General features: G+C 51.5%; 1 protein-coding gene across 1 annotated transcript; it reads right to left on the bottom strand.

Annotated features, from left to right (window-relative positions):
- Positions 1–637: 637 nt before the first annotated feature.
- FAM167A (family with sequence similarity 167 member A) lies at positions 638–18899 on the bottom strand. The gene is made up of 3 exons (XM_041426180.1): positions 18790–18899; positions 10834–11377; positions 638–1770 (listed from the first exon to the last, which is right to left on the bottom strand). Exons 2-3 carry the CDS (start codon positions 11209–11211, stop codon positions 1507–1509), a joined length of 642 nt encoding a protein of 213 aa, XP_041282114.1. The 5' UTR covers positions 11212–11377; positions 18790–18899; the 3' UTR covers positions 638–1506.
- Between the last annotated feature and the right edge of the window lie 1965 nt (positions 18900–20864).

Raw genomic sequence — 20864 nt, 5'->3', positions numbered from 1 at the left:
GCTTCCACAGCAGTGGGATTGCTCCTCCTGCTCCTTCCCAGGCCTTGGGCACAGCCAGGTCTGCTCAGCCAAGAGCTGCTCCTGCTCGGGCACGTGGGGAGGAGCAGAGCTGGGCTGAGATCCTATAATGGTTTGGGTTGGACAGGACCATAAAGCTAATTCCAGCCCTCCTGCCATGGGCAGGGACACCATGAGCAGGATTGTTCCACTCTGACAGGGTCAGGACTGGGGTGGGCACAAGAAGGAGAGTCTGAAGGCATCCATGCTTGATCTGCACTGCCTTGGGTGCCAGGTGTCCCAAAATTACCATGGCAAGACCTTTGGAGTCCCTTGCTGGGCAGCACCAGAGGTCTCTGCCCCCCGTGCCAGGTACAGGCAGCTGTGTGCACTGAAAGGCAAGAAAACACAGCATCCATCTCATATTCTGCTGGGCAGGGAGGGAACCCCCTCTGTTGCTGCAGGTCCAAAGCTCATCACAGCAATTTTCCCTTTAATTTTAAGTCCCATTTTGAGTTCATTACGAGGGAACCCCCTCTGTTGCTGCAGGTCCAAAGCTCATCACAGCAATTTTTCCCTTTAAGTCCCATTTTGAGTTCATTAACCGAAAGTCCCCTTTCTCCTCTTGAAGTCCCTCTCTCTGATGGATGTGTGTGGCTACAGAGGATCCAGGGTTTGCTGGTGCTGCTGTTGGGGGTTGTCAGCCTGGGGATTTCTCTGACAGGAAACGTCTTGGGTACAGCATTTCCTTGTTTTCAGGGTGAACCACAGGGTGTCTTGTGGCTGACAACAGGATCCAACAGGATCAGAACTGTGTATTGCTCTGGGTATGACTTCCAGGGCACACAGGAGACTTCTGGTCAGCTGGAATCTCTGAATGTGCCCACGCTGAGTCCATAATCTATACCACAGGCAAAATGAAGCTGTAGTGCCCTGGACTCTATGGAGCAATCCAAAAAACACATCTTCTCACCACTTCTTGGGGCTGGTACCATTTAACCCACAGTCCTTTGCTTGGCTCCTTCCCACTGGAAATCAACTTCCCACTGAAACAGCCCCATGGATCCCACACTTGGAGCAGCAGAGGCTGGGGGCTGGTGCCAAAGGGGACATCCATGGAGGAGAGCAATGTTGCTCCAGCCTGGGAGGAGGGGAAGGGGAAGGAAAGAGGGATTTTGCTTTGTGGCTGATTTTTGACCCCTCCTTTGATTTTTGAGCACAACCACCCACACCGAGCTGCGTCCTGTGGGAGGAAGAGGAGGAGAAGGGACTTGGCAAAGGAGCTGAGTGCTTGTGTTGGGTCTGGATGCTCTTCAGGCTTCTTCCACGCAGGTCCTGCCTTCCCCATGAGCATCCCCAGGCCGTTCCAGTGCCAATCTCCACTCTGCCACCAAGACCAGCTGCAGGTTCCCTTTGCTCCTCCTTGGCCTCTCCTCACCCAGCCACGAGGCAGAGAGCTCCCTCTCCCTCCTTCTCCCCCATCCTTCCCTCTCCTTCTCCCCACCCCGCTCAGCACAGCGAGAACCGGCGGGAGTTGATGTTCATCTTGGTGACCCCGATGAGCTTGAGGGGCGTGGAGAGGCTGAAGGAGCTCACGAGGGGGAAGTCACAGAAGAGGTCAGCGAGCTCGTCCCTCTCCTCCAGCTCGTAGGTGGCATCGTTGAGCATGCGCTGGTGCAGGTGGCACGTCTGCTCGATCTTCAGCTTGTTGATGTCGCTGCGCAGCCGCATCAGCTGCCTGGCCAGCTGCTGGTCCTGCAGGCGCATTTCTGCCTGAAACGGGGAGGGAAGAGGGGTTTTAGTGGCAAATTCCCTGCCTCCCTGCTCGAGGCTGCACCGGGATCATGGGGAATGGAAGGATGTTGAGGTGCTTGAATGCGTCCAAGAAGGGCGACAAGGCTGGTGAAGCTTGACGTAGCTCAAGCTATGTCAGGGAAGGTATAGGTTGGATATTAGGAAAAAACAATAATAATAAAGTACTGGAATGCTCTTCCCAGGGAGGTGGTAGAATCACCATCTCTGGATGTGTTTATAAAAAGACTGGACAGGGCACTTTGTGCTGTAGTCTAGATGAGATGTTAGGGCATAGGTTGGACTCGATGATCTTAGAGGTCTCTTCCAACCTCATTATTCTATAATTCGGTGATTCTAGCACTAGCCCTGGTAAGGAGGGGCTGTGGGGGCTCAGCCTGAAGAAAAGGAGGCTCAGGGGAGACCTCATCACCCTGCACAACTTCCCGACAGAAGGTGCAGTGAAGTGGGGGTCAGGTTCTGTTCCCAGGGAACAGCAACAGGATGAGGGGACACAGCCTTAAGCTGCTCCAGAGGAAGTTTAGGCTGGACATTAGGAAAAAGTCCTTTATATAAAGAGTGATTTGGTATGGAGTGGGCTACCCAGGGAGGTGATAGAGTCAACATCCCTGGAGGTGTTTAAAAAAAGGCTGAATGTGTCGTGGTTTGGTTGACAAGGTCATAGGTTGGACTCAATCTCAAAGGTCTTTTCCAACCCAGCTGATTCTGTAAACTCATCTATAGGTGCTCAATCTGTGAGGGAGACAGGGATCTTCCAAGCCAGCCATGCATCCCAAAAAAATACCAGCTCAGGAGGGGGAATTTTTAACAATTGAGAAATTCTGTGCCTGCTCTTGTTTTCAGGAGCACCAGGAAAGTAGAATCAAAGCTGTGCCAAGGCTGTTGGCTTGGGTATCTGTCAGGCTTCAGAGCCTCCCTTTCAACATTAAACAAAGCCCATATTAATTTTGCTCATAAGGCAGCAGCCACAGGGAGACAGAGCAATTAGAGGTGGAAAGGACCAATTAAAAGAACACCAAATAACTGATCCCCACATACTCAACCTGGGTTTCTAGCCTGCATAAATCAGAGCTGGCCCATGACAGTCCACCTCCTCTGTGGCTTATTTTATCTCAGTAATTTGAAGTGGCTCTCAGGATGGGACCTCCATGGTTTCCCCCAGGACAGAAAACTACAACCTCCAAGCTAATGATCTAAGTGTTTTGGAGGTATTTTTTTCTCCCCTGGTACCTGGCTTGGGAAGGTGGAAGATTCATAAGTAATGAAAGGAAAGAGGTCTTTTATTAAAAAAAAAAAATCTAGCTCATAATTAAGAAAATTCATTGCCACAGGATGCTGTGGGTAGTGAAAGAAGGAGTGAACACTTGGTGTGGGAATCAGCCTGGCAAACAGGGGAAGGCAGGGCTGGAAAAGCAAATCAAGACAATTCCCTCTTCCCACCCCACTTCCCTCCTCACAGAAAAGCAACAAAACCACAAAAGCTACAAAGAAAAGAAGGTGGGAAAGAAGCTGAACAGGCTCACTGGAAGGGCTGGAACAGGATGATCTCCAAGGTCCCTTCCAACTCAGCCAGATCTAGGACTGTGATTCTACATTTTGGCATAAATTTCCCTTTCCTGGACTTTAGCAGCATGGATGTGATCAGACAATATCAGTTTCCCTCCAGGCCTGAAAATGAGCTGCTCAGTTTGTGGGTACAGACGCAGCTCTGGGGAAAGGGGTAAATTATTCCTGTCCTGGTGACTTATGCATGAAGATGCAGGAGGGAAGGGAGGAAGGAAAGTTCCCCTTGAGAGACCCCACAAAGACCCTGATATTCCTACATGAGACCTTTCCATGACCCCTTTCCAAGGGCTGCTGCAAGGAGGGTGTGAACCAGAGCAGCCTCAGGGTTGCTTTAGCTTTTTCCATAATCCCTCCTCCTCCAGGCAAGCAGAGAATCCCAGAATGATTTGGGTTGGAAGAGACCTTAAAGTTCACCCAGTTCCAAGCCCTGCCATGGGCAGGGACACCTTCCACTATCCCAGGTTACTCCAAGCCCCATCCAGCCTGGCCAGGGCCTCACCGCTCTCACAGGGAAGAATTATTTTCTAATATCTAAATCACTTCAAACCCAAACCATTCTATGATTTTCTGACACTACAGAGACATCCTGGAGGACCTTGCCTGATGCTCCCAGACAGCAATAAGACTCCAGCTTGGCTGTCTGGAGAGGATTAAGTCACCTTTGTACCAACCTCTGAGTGAATCTCTCTCTCTCTCTCAGGAAATCTCTCTCAAATTGTTGGCAGGGTTGTGGTAAATTACCTTTATCAAAAAAAACCCCACTACTTCCTCTCAGACTCATAACCTGTGCCCCCAGCAGAGCAATGCCACTTGGCAGTTTTTATTCTTCCACCTGAGTTACAATATTAAAAAAAAAAACAAAACCAACAAACCCCAAAACTATTCTGTTGATATTTTGCCCTGTCTCACAACAAATGCTGACATTTTATCAGGAGGTGATCACAGGTGTTATTGAAGTGACCCTGGGTCATTCTTTCTTCTCGGTGTATCAAGTTACCTAAGAAATGCCAACAAAGGCTTTCACTGAATATTTGGAAGAATGTGGGATTAAAAAAGCCTCTGCTGTCAAAAAAAAACCCAAAAAAACAAAAAAAACCAAAAAAAACCACAAACCAACAACATTTAAAAGAGAATTATGAGGCCATTGTGCAAAGAGCTGTGAGTTATAGGTGCTTTCTTTCTCTTGCAAACCAGCTTTACATTTTTTTGACTGGTTCTTGTTTTCCCTCTTTTGAGGAATCCATTTGATTTCACACAAGCTGGAAGGCAAAGCCCTCTAGAAAATAAAGATAAGGAACAAAGCCTGGCAGTGGCTGACTAAAACCATGTGGATGTGGCACTTGGGGACGTGGTTTAGTGGCAGCCTTGGCAGTGCTGGGTTGAGAGTTCAAGTCAATGATCTTTGAGGGTTTTTCCAGCCTTAAGAATTCCATGTTTCTATGAGAGGATGATGTGCACAAGGAGGAGATGGAAGATGGGGTGAGAGCTGTCACTGCCTGTGCTCCTTGGAAGGCTGCCTTGTCTTCCCAAGGGCTTGGGAGTTCCTTGCCTGGTGACAGGTCCTGTGGAGGCAGCTCTGAGGGGTGACAGCTGGGCAGAGGGTGGAGCATGAAAATAGAGCTGCTCTGAAGGGCGTGAACTCTCACTCCCCACACTCATCCCTGGGGCTTGGCTTGAGATGCAAACCCTTTGCCCTGCATCCATGGAGTCGCCCCATTAAACACTGCTCTGTTCAAACCCTCCCAGAATATTTAGTGGAATTTCAGCCAGAACCCAGAAATCCTCCTTCTCCTTCCCTTTCCCAGAGACTCTGCACAAATACTAAAGCCATTCCACTGTCCCATGCTGAGGACCAAACAATCACTGGAAAGGATGAGTGATGTCCCTTGAAAAGCAGCGTTGTCAGGCCAGCAGAGCCCACAAAGCTGCCTGGCAATGAATAATGGGATTACAGGGGCCACACCACGGGAAGCCGTGGGGTTTTTCATTTGCAGAGTTCACCCACGAGGTAACTCCACACTCCAGTTTATCCATGTGAGGCAGCAGCAGGATCCCACACACGGATGCAGCATCCTGGAGAAACCCGTGGGGAGCATCCAGCAGAAGCCAGGCTTTGGATTTCCTTTGATCCTCTCATGGCCAGGGCAGGAAGAGCCTTAGGTGTGTCTTGCTCATGAAAACCAACATTTTAACACATTCTGCCCCTCTCTGCACACCCAGCCCCAGCTGTGTCTCACCAGCATGGGTGGGGAATGTTGTTGGAAAGGACAAAATGCCAGGTTGAACTTCCCAGGCTGGAAGGGGGAACAAAACTCAAGTCCTTCCTGGCAGTAAAGCAACTGCTGGATTAAATGCAAAGCTAGACCACCAGATTTTATGAACCTAGGGAGAATTTTCTGCTTGGATTGAGCCTCAGAGTCTCCCAGGGATGTTTAACAGGGATGAGAGAGAGAAAGCTCTGGGTGTATTCTTTCCTGATTTCCAGTCTAGGTGGCTCATCCTAAATAGCTACAAGCAATTGCCTTCAATTTTGCCTTCAACAGACAGGAAGACCAACAATTTTCACATTTAGAGCAACCTATCTTTTCTCTGCATTGCTTTTGGGAGATTTTCAGCAGGCAGCACCTCGAGGCATGGAGATGAGGAGTCCTTTGAGATTTCCCTCTCTTCCCAAAAGAGAAGAATCCCATGGATGAAGTAACAGCCTGGTCCATCAAGCTCAGGGGGATGGTCTGTGGAGAAGCAGCTGCTCCCACAGGGCCAGCCCTTTTTATTTCCAAAAGATCAAAAGAAACTGAAATGTCAATTGGCACTGTCCTGAGTGCAAGCACAAAGAAGCACAGGCCACTTGTCAGATCCTTGCCCAACCCTTCAGACAAGCCCACAATGTCTGTGTTTTGGTCTGGGGCTTCTTCGGAGGAGCTCAGATGCCACCCTGTCATGGCTAATTTTAGGTGCTCACGCCCTTGTGGTGCAACTCACAGCCTCAAGTGAATTATCCCAGATCCTTGTGGAGTGCCTGGGAGTTCTCCACCACCACCAGGACAGCTTTCTTTGCCAGCTGGACCATGTCATGGGTCCCAAATCTCACTCTTCCTCAGTGTTGTTTAGGCTGTGTTGGCTCCCTCTCTCCCCAAAGCAGTGGCTGCACCAAACTGACCCTTGGGGATGGTCCTATTCCATAATAAATCCTAAACTCTTCCCTAGTTTCAGCAATTTAACAGCAGGGGTCACAGAGTCACACAATGGTTTGGGTTGGAAAGAACCTTAAAACTCATCCTGTTCCACCATGCCATGGGCAGGGACACCTTCCACTGTTCCAAGCTGCTCCAAGCCCCATCCAAGCTGGCCTTGGACACTTCCAGGGAACCAGGGGCAGCCACAGCTTCTCTGGGCATCCTGTGCCAGGGCCTCACCACCCTCATAATGAGGAAATTCGGCGTTGCATCATTGTTCAAATCCACTCAAGCACTTGTTCAGCCAATATGAGTATACTAAATGGAAATAAAAGTGCTTAATATTTAATTTTTAAAAATCTGGCTGACAGGACACAGGTGTTTTATGATTTCCCAGGAGGGCCCATCAGACATTTTTGTTCCTTTTCAAGTCTTTCCTGCATTCTGGCTCACACCCCTCAGATTTCAGTGCCAAACTGGTGAATTTGAGATAGAAAACTCGGTTTTCCTAAAAGGACAAAGTTAGAGCTGTTCTAAGATGTCCCTGTTCACAGGGCTGTACTTTAGCCATACTTAGGAGGGAGAGAACTTTGAGTGCTTAATTTTATAACTTGTAAAACCTGGCAAATTTCAGAAGCAAAGAGCAAAGTGTGACCCCTCCAGTCCTCGAGTCCATCACCATCCCTGGGCTGGTGATGGCTTTGCTCTCAGCACAGATGAGGAGCTGCCACACTTGACAGTGCAAAGGCAAGCACAAGGGCAGAGAAGAGGCAGGAGGAGCTGAGGAGGGAAATGCTCCAGCCCCGGGGCAGCTCAGCACGAGCTGAGAGCTGCAATTTGCTCCTGCACCTCCACAGAGCCTCGCAGCACAAAAACAAGAGCAGTTTGCATGTCTGAATAAATCAGCTCCTCAGGGCCAGGATCTCAGCAGGGCCCAGCTGGCTGAGGCTCTGTGGGTTTGTGTCAGTCCCACAAACCTGGGCCTGGCACGGGTCACGTGGGGTGACAGGCCCAGAAAAGCAGATGGACAATAAAACCTCGGGTTTGTCTTTTTGCTTCGCTTCTCAACGTGAGCAGCCCGAACCTGGCTGAAGTCAAATCTGAGCAGACTCTGAAGACACGGAGGAAAATTCCTTGCAGTGTCAGATGATGACTTTTGTGTGGATTGGGAGTGACAAGAGATAGGGCAAGAGGGAATGGCCTCAAGTTGCACCAAGCAAGGTTTAAATTGGGTATTAGGAAAAAAGTTCTTCAGTGAAAGGATTTTCCAGCCCTGGCACAACTTCCCAGGGCAGTGGAGGTGTCCCCATCCCTGAAGGGATTTGAAAGCTGTGTGGATGTGGCTTGGGGACATGGTTTAGTGCTGGCCTTGGCAGTGGTGGGGAGTGGCTGGACTCAATGATCTTAAAGGGCTTTCCCACCCTAAACCCTTCAATGATAGTACCAAATCTACTCTCCTGCCTCTGCTGTTTTGGCTGGGATAGAGTTAAACCAAACCTGGGTGGTCCTGTACAAATTGCCTGATGGGAACAGTCCCCAGCATGTGCAAACTCCTGAAGCTCCAAGTGCTTGGCAGGAGCTCCCTGGGACAAGCCAGAACCATTCCAGGGTGATGCTGTTGAAACAACCCAGCCTGAACACGCTGGGAGCTGTGCTGAGGGTTGGGGGTGATGGAGCTGCACACGCTGCATTTCACTCCCTAAGGACAGGGCTGCTGCACTTCTTTCCTGCATGGAAAGATTCTCCACATTCACCGGCTTTTGTCCCTTCATGGGCTAGGTGAACCCTACAGACCCTAAATAAGCACATTGTGGGATCACAGAATCATGGAGGGGTTTGGGTTGGAAGGGACCTTAAAACTCATCTTGTTTGACCTTGCCACGGCCAGGGACACCTTCCACTATCCCAGGTCACTCCAAGCGCCATTCAGCCTGGCCTTGGACATTTCCAGAGATCCAGGGGCAGCTACAGCTTCTCTGGGTGCCCTCTCCACCCTCACAGGGAAGAATTCCTTCCCAATATCCCATCTCACCCTGCCCTCTGGCAGTGGGAAGCCATTCCCTGTGTCCTGTCCCTCCAGGTCATTGTCCCAAGTCCCTCCCCATCTTTCTTGTAGGCTCCCTTCAGGAACTGAAAGACCATAATTAGCTCATCCCAAAGCCTTCTCCAGGCTGAACAACCCCAGCCCTCTCAGCCTTTACTCCCAGCAGAGCTGCTCCATCCCTCTGATCATCCTGGTGCCTCCTCTGGACTCTTTCCAGCAGCTCCAGCTCCTCTCTGTGCTGGGTCAGCTCTGCAGGTGGGGTCTCACCTGAGAGAGACAAAGGGGGCAGAATCCCCCCTCCCCTGTCCTCTGCTGCCCACACTGGGGGATCAGTCTGGGATCTGGTTGGTTTCTGGGCTTCATTCTGCTGTGGAACCTTCCTGATGTCTTTGCTACCACAGCATGAGGAAAGGCAAGGAAAAATCTTGTCTGTGTTGGGATCTTTGGAAGCTTGTTCCTTTATTTGACAAGAAACTGCTTTTCACCCTTGAAATGTAATGTGAAATGCACCTTTTGGTTCCAGCACCATGTGATGGGATGGCCTGGCTGTGCTCCCTCTGCCTGCTGGCAGCTCTTACCCACACTCGTGCCTCCAGCTCAGCTATTTCACCCTGTGGTCAGTCAAAAAATTGCTCTCTCTTTTGGGGAAATTGTTCTAAATTGCCAGTCATGTCCAGATCCAGCAGAGACTGGTATAATTAAGTGGCTGGGAAATGGAAAGTGAGGAACAATTAGGGTTTGCTTGGCCTTTTCTTGTCTTTAATTCAAACTTTCAGTTTTTGACAGATGGTGGTTTAGATACCACACCCGAGTTTAAGGGGTAGAATCAGACTCTGAGACAATTTGTACTTCCATCATGGGCATAGATTGAAAGGAAACCCCAAATCTTTTAAAATTCAGGGTTCTGAGAAAGAAAATCTGCTTCTTACTCTCTTTGATCATCTTGAGATTCGGGGTTTCCACCAAGTGTGAATTTAAGATTATACCCAGATTCAGGTCATAGATCTGGAGCTGAGGCTCTCCAGAGCACTGAGGGGTTGTAGGGGATCATCTCAAAGCTGTTCCTAATAGTCCTGAATTCCTGAAAGCAGGATCCTAAGAAACCAAGTCACCAAAGTGCAATATCCAGAGCCACCTCTGTAAATAAATCCTCAGGGGACCAGTGGAGTTGGGGGAGTGCAGCAACAGAAAGTTGACAAATCAATGTTATCTGAAGCAAAAGTCACAAAGAAATCTTTAAAACTGTTATTAATTTTTGTGAGAAGCTTTCCTCAAAGATTTCAGTGCTTCTCAAAAACAAAGTGTCTGTACAGGAACATCTTCACAAATGTTGGCCACAAGTGATGTCCCAGCCCCTGTTGCAAATATTCCTGCTGGGACTCACAGGCAAAACTCCAACTGGGCAACAGAAACAAAGCCACGTGTCATGAGTCACTTCCAGTGTTTTGGGCCAAATAATAAAGAATTTTCATGCCAGTGAGGAGAAGGGAAGTGTCGTTTTGGTGTCTGATTGCTTCTACTCTTGTGAAGAGCACCTGAGCTCAGTCTCCAGCTGCCCTGACAGGGACATGCCCATCCTATCGACCTCCAGAGAATCACAGAATACCCTGAGCTGGAAGGGACTCACAAACTTCATCAAGTCCAACTCCTGGCCCTGGACAGGACAACACCAAAATCACTGTATGTGCCTGAGAGTGTTTCCCAAACATTTCTTGAGCTCTGTCAGGACTGGTGCATCCCCCTGGGAATTATCCCCAGGCTTTGCTGACTCCTGAGCTTGGCTGGGAGCTGGGTCAGGATCAGGATAAATTTGTGCCAAAAACCATGAGAGCAAAGTGACAGAGAAAAGGTGAATTCCAGCCCTGCCTCTCTGGATTTTCCTAGCACAGGTTCCTAGAAAAGACAAAGCATTTTTGTTCCCTCCTTTTCTGTGAAATATCCAGCACATAACCACCAGAAATAAACAGATGTGGGAGACAGGGCCCAAGGCTGGGATGGGGGGATGACTGAAATGTGAACTGGGTTTGAATCAAGAAAAAAAGCAACAGAGGATGGGCCTGGAAGAGCCAGGTGTGGAAAACAAAATGAGTGATGGAAAATACGAGTGATGAAAAACACAAGGATTGATTGTTGCCTTTCCACCTGGGGCTGAAGGCAGGTAGCAACAAGGAGTTTCCCCACTCTTTCATTTTTATCCCTCTTGAAAATTTATGCTAACAGGGACAGGCAATCACTTACCAGCTCCTTCCTGAGCCACGTCAGAGCTTCGTCGATGCTCTCAAAGCCACCTATCCTCCCTGAGGTGACAGTCCCCTTGTCTTGGGCAGGGCTCCCGTTGAGGTGCAGCTGCACTTTCCTCATGGGGACAGTCTCCCCTGGGGTCTTTTTGGCCTTGGTGGCCTCGTCCTCCCTGTCTCCCTCTGACTGGGGGCTCTTCCAAGCCTGCTCCTCCAGCTTTGCCTTCCATTCCAAGTAGGAAGGGCGCCTGGTTTCCAGTCTCAGCTTCTCTGTCAATGCCTTGAGGGTCCTCAGGTGATCATCTGGAGGAGGAACCCCCCCAGAGCCAGCATCCATGCTGTCCAGAGCCTCTTCTATTTGGATTTGGGGCACAGACATCCTGTCTGGCAGTCCAAAGGCATAGAGGTGGGCTGGAAAGGACTAGGGATGGAGCTGAGAATACTCAAGGTTTGACCAGGTGTCACGAGGGGCTCAGCACAGCTCCCTGGAGGACAGCTGAGGTGTGGGCCCCTCCTCAAGCACCAAACCAGCCTTGAATGAACACCTAGAAGAAGGAAAAAAAAAAAAAAGATTGGTTTTGAGAAGGAAAAGGGAGTGAGGAAAGTGAGACAGCTCTTGCTGGAGCAAGGGAGTGAGGGTTTTGGGAGAGGCTCAGTGCCAAGGTGCTGCAGGGGAGGGTGACCTCACCTCAGTTATCTGAGTGCTCTGGGGCAGGAACAGACAGGCTCTGGCTTTTAGCAAAGCTCTGGTTACCTACACCTCCAATCTTAACTCCAGGGGCCACAGAAGGGTGGCCAAGGAGGCCAGGAGACATTCTCAGACCCCAAAGTCCTCTGGAGACAGCAGTGGCTGCTGCTGGATGTTGGGCTGTCTGCTTTTGCTGATCTTCTGCCTGGCAAACCCACATTTCCCCATCTGGGCAAATCAGACCCAAATGAAACAGGACAACCTGAAAGAGGGGAAGTTTGGTTAAATATTAGGGAGAAATTCTTCCCTGTGAGGGTGGGGAGGCCCTGGCCAAGGTTGCCCAGAGAAGCTGTGGCTGCTCCTGGATCCCCGCAAGCGTCCAAGGCCAGGCTGGACAGGGCTTGGAGCAACCTGGGATAGTGGAAGTTGTCCCTGGCCATGGCAGGGGGTGGAGTCTTTAAGGTCCTTCCCACAAACCATTCTGTGATTCTGCAGACCCAAAGTTTTCCCAAGAGTTCGAGTCAAAAGGAGAACTGGAAAAAGGGACTTGTTCTTCCCCATACCACACTCCCCTCCAGTTTAATATCTGGGATTAGTTCTGGGTTTGCTAAAGCTGCAGCCTGAGGATTCAGTTCCTTCCTGGCCCACTGGCCCCAGCCGGGAACATGGTCCCAGCCAGGGGAGGAACTAACTGTGGTGCTGGCATGGCCTGGGCTCAGACACCCAGGGACACTTGGACTTGTGGTTTCCATCTCTGGCCACGTCCAGTTTGTCCAGTAGGAGTGGTCCCTTGTAAACACCCTCAGGAGCAGCAGCACAGAGAAGCCAGGAGCTTCCTCCCCACTTCTCCTCCTGCCAGCACTCATGGAAGCTGTGCCCAAAGCTGGTCTGTCAAACCCTGGGACCTGGAAGGGCAGAGAACTCCTCAAGAGTTAAGCTCAGGCAGCTTCCGTGTTCATTTGCCAGCAGGATCAGATAAAGACATTCTCAAGGTCGTGTGCTCATCTACAGCTGAGCTAGGAATAGATCCAGAGCTCTCCTCTGAACGTCAGGCACAAAACAAAATACTTTTCTGCCTGCCTGGTGAGGTGCCTGGAAAACCAGGCAGGATGTGTGCAGCTTCCTAGAGTTACTCAGCCATCCTTCTCCCTGCCATTTCCACAAAGGCATGTGCAGCTCTGAAATCCAGACCATAATTACGCCTCTCCAACCTTTTGAGTAAGAAGACTCAGTTTAAAATAAACACTGAGTGAGAGCAAGACTTATCCCAACAATTGTGTGGGGGGCACATGAGCTGAAGGAGGAGTTGTGAGTGTACACACAGACAGTGTGGGGGTGGAGGATTAGTCATGTTGTGCTCTCCTTCCTGCTCCTATTTATGTTAATGAGAGTTTTACAGGGAGAGGGAGCACACACAGACACTCTGGCTGGTTGAAGCCAACAGCTCTCGTGCCTGGAACAGCAACAATTTTCCTTCTTCTGTTGAAAAAGAGAAGGGAAAGCAGCGGGCTGCCCTGGTGGAAGGGTGCTCTGCTGGGCTCAGGGCATGTCAATGAATTTACCTTTCCTCCTGCTCCAGCCTCCCCAAATCAATAAAGGAAAACAAGTAATGACTCTAAAGACCTCGTTTCTGAGCGTTTTTCTCTATCCTATGAGACCTCTGTGGAGATTGCTGAGGGTGGCCCAAACCCATCAGTCCAAGAGTCTGCTGCAATTTCACACTGGGCTTCTGGATTTGCTAATCCCCAGCAAAGATCATATTTTTATCATTTTCTGAATGCCACAGCTACAAAATAGAGCACCACACAAACTCTTTTGTCCTGTTTTTCAGCTTGTATGGAATCCTCAGGGTGGCAATGGCCCCTGGTATTTGAGCCCTGGGCACAGCTCACTTAACATTTAGAGCATTGGAGCATGAAAACAGAACAGCAGCTTGGAGCATCCCCTTTGTCACAACCCTGCTGTCATCTCCCCCTCCCTGTCACCATAACTCCCAGCAGCTTTGGAGGAGATTTGGTTTTTCTACCCTAAAAGCAGCATTGATTCAGCAGGGACACCCCCTAAATTGGCAGCCTGTCCGAACTCCAAAGTGACAGAAGGGAGCCACTTCTAATTTCCTATCAATATCTTGGATTTGGCTCAAAGACCTGCTGTGGAGAAAGAGATCTGAAAGTTGTAAGTGTGAGAAAAATGCCCTTGTGCTGTAACACAAACCCTGAGAGTTACCAAATTCCCAGGAACAAGCCTGCCTCTGGCTCAAATCCACATCCTCCCAGTTTCCCTGCCCTAGGCTTAACTCCCCCTGGGCTGGCCTGTGTGAGGGGATTTAAGTGATTAATCCTTGATTTGTCTCATTATCACACCTGCCACAGGGAGTTTGTGCCACTCCTAATTAGGGGTAACAAGTTCAGCCCCAAAACAAGGTGAGGGTTTGCTCACACCTCACTAAGAACCTCTGCCCAGGGGTTCCCCCCTTCCCTTAGATGAATCCTGAAAGCACAGAACACAACAGGTCACTGAGGCAGCAACAAAAAACACTTTAATTTCTTTCTTGTGTTAGGTTTCCACTGGAGAAGTCAACTGACCTACCCCAAGGGATCAACAGAAGCACCAGCCTAGGATGGAGAAATAATAGGAATGTTAAACTGGGAGTTCAACAATTAGCCAAGGAGGAGCTGTGGGGAGCAAATTATTCTTCTTCCTTCACTGTTCCTGGTGGACTGTGGGTTCCTCTAACACCATTTCTTATTGCAGAGGAGCAGCAGTGGCTGCAGGAGTCTATGTTAGGGGAATTCTGCTCTGGAGGCTGGGAAGACAAAAAAGCCTCAATATGAGACAAATGCTCAGCTGACAAAAGCCCTTTTGCCCACACACACCACGGATGACACTTCTGGCATGGAGCAAACAGGGCAGAGGCAGTGCTTCAGGCTGTGAATGACCTTCAAAAAGCACCTCAGCCCTTTGTGCCTCAGTTTCCCTCTCACTGAGAAGTCAGTCCGTGCAAATGGCCTTCAGGGAAAAAGCTCTGAGGGTTTTCAGAATTCACCTCTGGTGTCCCCAGGTCTCATTTGAGTGCTTGTGCTCACACTCCAGTGGGTGCAGGGACACCCCCTGTGATCCATGGAGTTTGGGATGTGGTTCCCCTGAGCATTTGCTCTGAAGGTTTGCACAGGGCTCACACAGATACCCCCTGCTCCTACAGAAGAAACCCCTGGAGTAAATCCAACCTGCCAGCATCACCATCCAGCTCTGCAGCTCCCAGCAGCAGAGGAGGACCCTGAGCGTGGAAAGGTGGGATGAAGGAACACCAAGGCGGGGGACAGTGCCTGGTGTGCAGGGAGAGCTCTGTTTGCCTCCCTCCATGCACACCAATGACACAGGGATGGGGTGGGAGTGACTGACCCCCCCTGGAGGTCTCTGACCCCCCCTGGGTGTCTGCTGCAGGTTGGAAGAGGGGCAGAGAGGAGGAGATGCCCGTGAGAAGGGGTTGCCATAGCAATGGAGTAAGGGAGGACTCTGGCTGCTCACGGAGGTGAATGGATGTTCCGGAGCATCCTCAGGGTTGCCATAGCAATGGAGTAAGGGAGGTGGATGGATGTTCCAGAGCATCCTCAGGGCAGCAGAGACTCAGAGGGCTCAGGAACGGGGTGAGGGAAGGAGACACTCATCAGGATTAACACTGCAGCTCCCTGGAGCTGGTGCTTCCCTTTCAGGCTGGTTGCACATCACTCATTCCTTTCCCCACGCCAGAATGAGCTCTGTCAGCAGAGGAGCTGCTGTGCTGAGTGGGTTTGGTGAGCTGGGGGTTCCTCACCCTGCCAGAGCCCCCCCATCCTGCTGGCTCTGCACAAGGGTCCTGCAGAGGTGGAGAACAAATCCCCAGCTACCCCACCAACCCTGAGGAGAGCTGGCTTCCCTGGATTTTATTATTCAGTGTTTACCCACCCAATCCTTTTCTGTATCAGCTGAAATCCTCTCCTGCAGAAAACCAGCCTGGTCCCAAAGTGACCTTCAACTGCCCTCCCTTCAAAAGGACAAAATCCCAGCAGCAGGAAGAGCTGTCTGATCCCGAGGAGCCAGGACATGCTGCAGGGCTGGAATTGGTGCTGTCAGGATCAGATGCTGTCTGCCAGCTCAGGATGGTCGGGACAGGATGGAAAGGGCTCTGCCCATGGAGGAGTCATGGCAGAGCCCTCAGTGACACTGAGCACGGTGCCCATGGAGACTTTCTGGCCACACTCCTGTCTGTGAGCTTGTTCCTTTCTCCACGGAAAAATGACAGCACTGATGGGACCAAAATGGGCATTAAAGGCATAGATGTGGAGATGGCATTCACAGAAAAATGGGAAAAAGGGAAAAAGAGGGGCTTTCCATTCACATATGACCTGGAGCAAGATGAGGGTTTGCTCCAGCACATCCTTCTGCCCAAATGGCCTCCAGAAAGAGCCTGAACACTGCAAGGGAGGAGGGGAGAGCAGTGGCGGCTGCAGAAAATCCACCAGAGGAGTGGAGGGATGCAGAGATGGCAGTGTCCAAGGCCAGGCTGGACAGGGCGTGGAGCAACCTGGGATATAGAAGGTGTCCCTGTCCATGGGAGGAGTGGATGAGATTTATGGAAGGGGCCTCCCTTCCAGCCCAAACCATTTTGTGATTCTGTGAGATTAGAGGGGACCAGTTTGCACTCCCTGCCCCAAGGCACTTCTCCCTGGCTGATTTCCAGCATCACCAGCAGAGTCAGAACCTGTTTCAGTAAACACATCTGCACCTTCCTGCCCGACTACACCTCATCCCTCCTGCATGCCCCACACAGCTTCTAGCAGGCTCCTGGTGAGGGAGGAGGGCTGAAGCTGCTGCCTACTTCAGAGGGACCCTTGCAGCTCCATTTTCAGACCAGTTAGGCTCCCCTAGATCAGCAGATTTCTAGGCTTTGTGTGGAAATCCTGCATGAAGAAGTATTTGGCATTCCAGCAAACCAGTCTTCCAGTCAGCTGGAAGGAGATGCAAACTGAGGAGCTGAACAGGGTCAATGCTTACAACCCATGAGCCAAAACCAGATAGGATTCCTTTTAGGAGGAAAAGGATTGAGAAGCAGAAGCAAAGGCAAGTTTTCAGGCTCTTGGTGAAGTCACCATGTCCACTCTCTGTGTGTTCTGAGCTCTGTGGAGCCATGGGTCATGGGGAAGGGTTTCATCTGCACTCACTGCCCCAGGCTCCTGACAGGTTTTGGAGCTGATCTTGGAAGTGGCACAGCCAACCTGTTCCCAGAGATGCCCCCAAAGGACCTGTGGCTTGGCACAGCTGGTTGTTACCCCTTTTTCCCCACTGCCACCCCAGGCACAGCCATGTTTCAGCAAGGACAGGCAGGGACCTCTGTGCCCGTGTGCCCAGGGTAATGAAAAGGGCTGGGATTCCTTGGGAATGAGCCAGGGCAGGCTGAGAAAAGCTCTCTTCCCGGGAGACTGGTATGGGGAGCTATTTTTTCCCCAGATCCAGCATGCAAGGGTGTGTTTTCAGAACGAAAAAAACCAACCTAACCTTTTTGTTTTTGTTTTGTTGAGCTCCAATCTGCCCAGCACCGAGCTCAGCCCCTGAAGGGACAACACCAGGACCAGCTCCCACTGGAGACCCCCAGGCTCCAAGTTAACATGATCAGGGGAATGGGGTCAGCCCCTCGGTGACCCCCTAATCCCCTTTACATGCCCCCTGTCCCATCCAATTATCCAAACCATGATCATCCAACCTCTGTCCTCAGACCTGTCTTCTCCCAGTGCTGAGCTGCACTGTGGGATTTAATATCATTTAAGATCAGCTGGTTGTAAACAGACCCTCCTCTCCCTCCCCCCAGAAGGGCTACGCTGCTCTGAGGCTGATTATTTTTATTTATTTTTTTCTTTTTCCCTGCAGTGTCTCTGCTACATTTTGCAAACACCTAATGGCTGCGGGGTTGTTGCAAGCCCAGAGCCCGGCAGAAGCCGGATTCCTCCCGTTCTGCTGGATTTTTGTGGCGTACAGACACCCCCCCATCCACCCCCCATGAAGGATGGGGGGGAATTTAATGGGAATTTGAAGGCAGAGAAGAGCTGGGATGCAAAAACCAGCAGCAGCTCCCGTGTGCTGAAATGATGGCTGGCACAGAGCAAACCCACGGCAGCCAAAACAGGCTCGTTCCCGCTGGAAAGTGGGGAGTTCCTCGGATACAGGGGACGAGCAGACAAAGCCAGAGGAATCAGCTGGGCACAGCTCCCCGCTGGAAGCCAGGAACTTGGTTTTCATCCATTCCCACCTCCCCCCACGCCTCCGCTGAGGTCTCCGATGTAGAAAAAGCTCCGGAGGGCGCAGGATTGTGGAATAACAGGGGGAGCATGGCAGGGAAGCAGGGAGGGGTGTCCTTAGAGAGGTGCCTGCGGTGGGAGAGGTGCCAGCCCGCCCGGAGCGGAGAGGTCCGGGCTGCGGGATGAGGATGCTGCCCTGGTGTGCAACACCCGCGGCGTTCGGGCTGGGCTTGCACAAACACTCGTGCTGGGAGGGGTGCGGGCTGGCGCTATTATTTTAACAATTAGCCCCAAGCTGTTATAAAGGGCTCTGGAGAAGTTCTGGCTGGGTTTTTTTCCCCCCTCTCCTCGGTGTAAAGGTGAGCTGCGAGGGCCAGACCCGCGCAGGTGGAAACCTGCTGTGCTCAGCGCACGGTGCGTGCCTCATTCAAAAACCCGAGGTAGCTACGCCCTGCGAGGCCACCACGCTCATCCCACCATGTCTGCACTGCACAAACCCACAAACCATTCCAGGTTTGGAAAGGTTTCCAGGGCTCCTGCACCTCTCAGGCTGGGGGCAGAGGGAGCAACAGGTGATTGTCCCGAAACCCGGGCAGCCTGTCCCCTGTCACACCTCACCCTGTGCGGGAAAATCCTCCTGGAGCCGGTGAGAAGCCCCACGCTGCTCCCGGCTGAGAGCAAAATCCACAAACATCACGGGAAAGGAGGATTCAGACATCCCCAGTCGATGGGGAGCCACCGTGCCGGCCATCTCCAGGGAATGTCGGCGGGGCAGGAGATTGCGGCAGGGGGGACACTTTGCAAACCCCAGCTCCGCCACAACAGAACCGGCTCGCCAGACCCCGGTGCTGAGCTGGTGCTCGGTGGGGTCCCCATCACCCCTCTGTGCTGCTCCTGGGGTCCCCTCCAGCCCCGGGCAGCTCTCCCACAGCTCCCGTCCTGGGTGTCCCCAGGGTGGCTCTGTCCCCCCCCAAGCCACCACCAAGTCCAAACTTACCGGGGCTGGAATCAGAGAGGGGATGGCACGGACATCTTGGCTCCCTCCTTGCACCTCGGGTCCCCAACTTGGTGTTTGCAGAGCGGTGTCACCAGTGCCTCCCGGAGTCTGTCTCATCCTCCTCCTCTGTGTCTCGCTTCAGAAATCTGCGCGTGTGGCGGTTGGTTTGTTTTTGGTTGGTTATTTTTTTTTTTTTTTTTATTTAGGGGGCTCTTTTTTTTTTTTTTTTTTTTTTTCCCTCAGCGGTTGCGTCAGGGCTGTTGCCTGGAGACAGGCGAGCTATTCCAGTTTGAGCTTTTCAGTGCCGATTTCCTCTCTCTCTTTCATTCATACCATCAAGCCCTGAACCTACCTCCCACCAAGCAATAACCCTGGAGAGACCTGGAAGGGAGGAGCTGCACAGCCCGGGTCCTAAACATCCTCCGGCACCCAGGAGAGGAAGGAACATCAGCGATGCTTTCGGCGTGGAGAGGAGGGATGGAGCGGTCCAGTGGAGGGCAGGTACCCTCAAGGCTTGCAGGAGATGCCCGGAGAGCTGCTGTGCTCCTGAAGGAATCTGTGGCTCTTCCCGACAACAACCTGCTGGTGTCCTCATGCTGATCGTGTTTCTTACCATGGATATCAGCCCCCACCAAGGAGTTTGGGGTCCTCTGGCATTCGGGAGAGCTCTGGCATGACGATTTCCAGGTGCCACAGCTTGCCCACTGCGTGTGCAGAGGGGAATTTTGCAAGGATGCATCAGCATCTCTGGGAAGCACCAGGGTGGTTCCTCGGGGCTCCCAGGCTGGTACCATCCATCCCCGGGCAGAAACCAGCTTAGGAACCAGCCTGTGCCTGAATTTTGTACTGGGGAAGCTCCTGTTGCTTCCACAGCTGCCCCAGCGGGGCTGGAAACCATTTTAGCTGCTTCCGAGGAGGGAGTGAGAGAGGCAGTGCCCCGGCTCCGGCTGAGTGGGGTCCAGAATCAAAGGCAGGGGACAGAGGGGCTTTCCTTCCTTCCCCAGAAGTTGGAGGTTAACCCCTCAAAGCCTGTCCAAAGCATCCCACACTTCACACATCTGGGGCTCAGAGCCACTGCCCGCGTTTGCAAAGCTGGTGCTGCGAAGGGTTAAACCTTGGGAGCGACCTCCAACCATCCAGGCCCCTTCCCGCATTCCCACATTCAGCTTTTGTGACAGAAACCCCTTCAGAGCCTTTTTATTCCTTTTTTTCACCCTTCCCTTCTCCTGCCCACCCCCGAGGGCAACAGGGAGATTTACAGTCCCTTCCAGAATTCCAGCATGGAAGGGCTGGAGGTGGGATTTCCCACCTCCCTTCGATGTCAGGGGTACCCCAGACCCCCACAGTAATTTAGAGGCTGTGCCTGCACAGGGTTTGGAAGTCTGGAGTGCAGAGAAGGGGGGTGCCCTGGATGCAGCAATGCAGCTTCAGAATGAACAGCAGCATTTCCACATTTCTGATGAAAATGCAAATATTTTTCAATTTCTTTTCTTTTTTTTTCTTTTTTTTTGCTTTGCCAGCATCCATTTTTTGTCAGATTTCAGATCTGCATATGCAAACTCAGCCTGGTGATCAGCTCTCACTGTGCTGCAGGGAGGCACCTGAAGGCTGATGATGATGGAGAGGCACCAAGGGAGATGGAAGAGCTGTTGGCTGCATGTTAAAACTGTCTGACAAAGACCTACAACAGCTTTTAGCAGCAAAAGGAACCCCAGAATCCCAAGAGCGGTCAGGTTGGAAGGGATCACAGTGGGTCAGCTAGTCCAGCCTCCCCATCCCAGAGCACAGGGCTGTATCCAGATAATTTTGGAATATCCCCAGTGAGTAGACGCCACTCTCTCTCTGGACAATCTGTTCAGTGCTCAGTCACTGCACAGGAAAGATCTTCCTCATTCCAGGTGGAATTTCCTGGGCATCAGTTCCTGCCCATTCCTGTTATCCTGTTGCTGGGTCCCACAGAGCAGAGCCTGGTCCATCAAGCACGTGGAGGTTCAACATTTTCATCCAAATCAAAACTGAGTCTGTGCCCATGAACCAAGCAGAACCAGGGAACAGAGAGGCACAGGGTGAAACAG

Source organism: Onychostruthus taczanowskii, unplaced genomic scaffold, assembly GCF_017590055.1.
Source record: "Onychostruthus taczanowskii isolate IOZ18803 unplaced genomic scaffold, ASM1759005v1 scaffold90, whole genome shotgun sequence".
NCBI classification, from domain to species: Eukaryota; Metazoa; Chordata; class Aves; order Passeriformes; family Passeridae; genus Onychostruthus; species Onychostruthus taczanowskii.
Note: the sequence above shows the minus strand (reverse complement) of the source record. Positions and strands in the feature narration are given on the sequence as shown.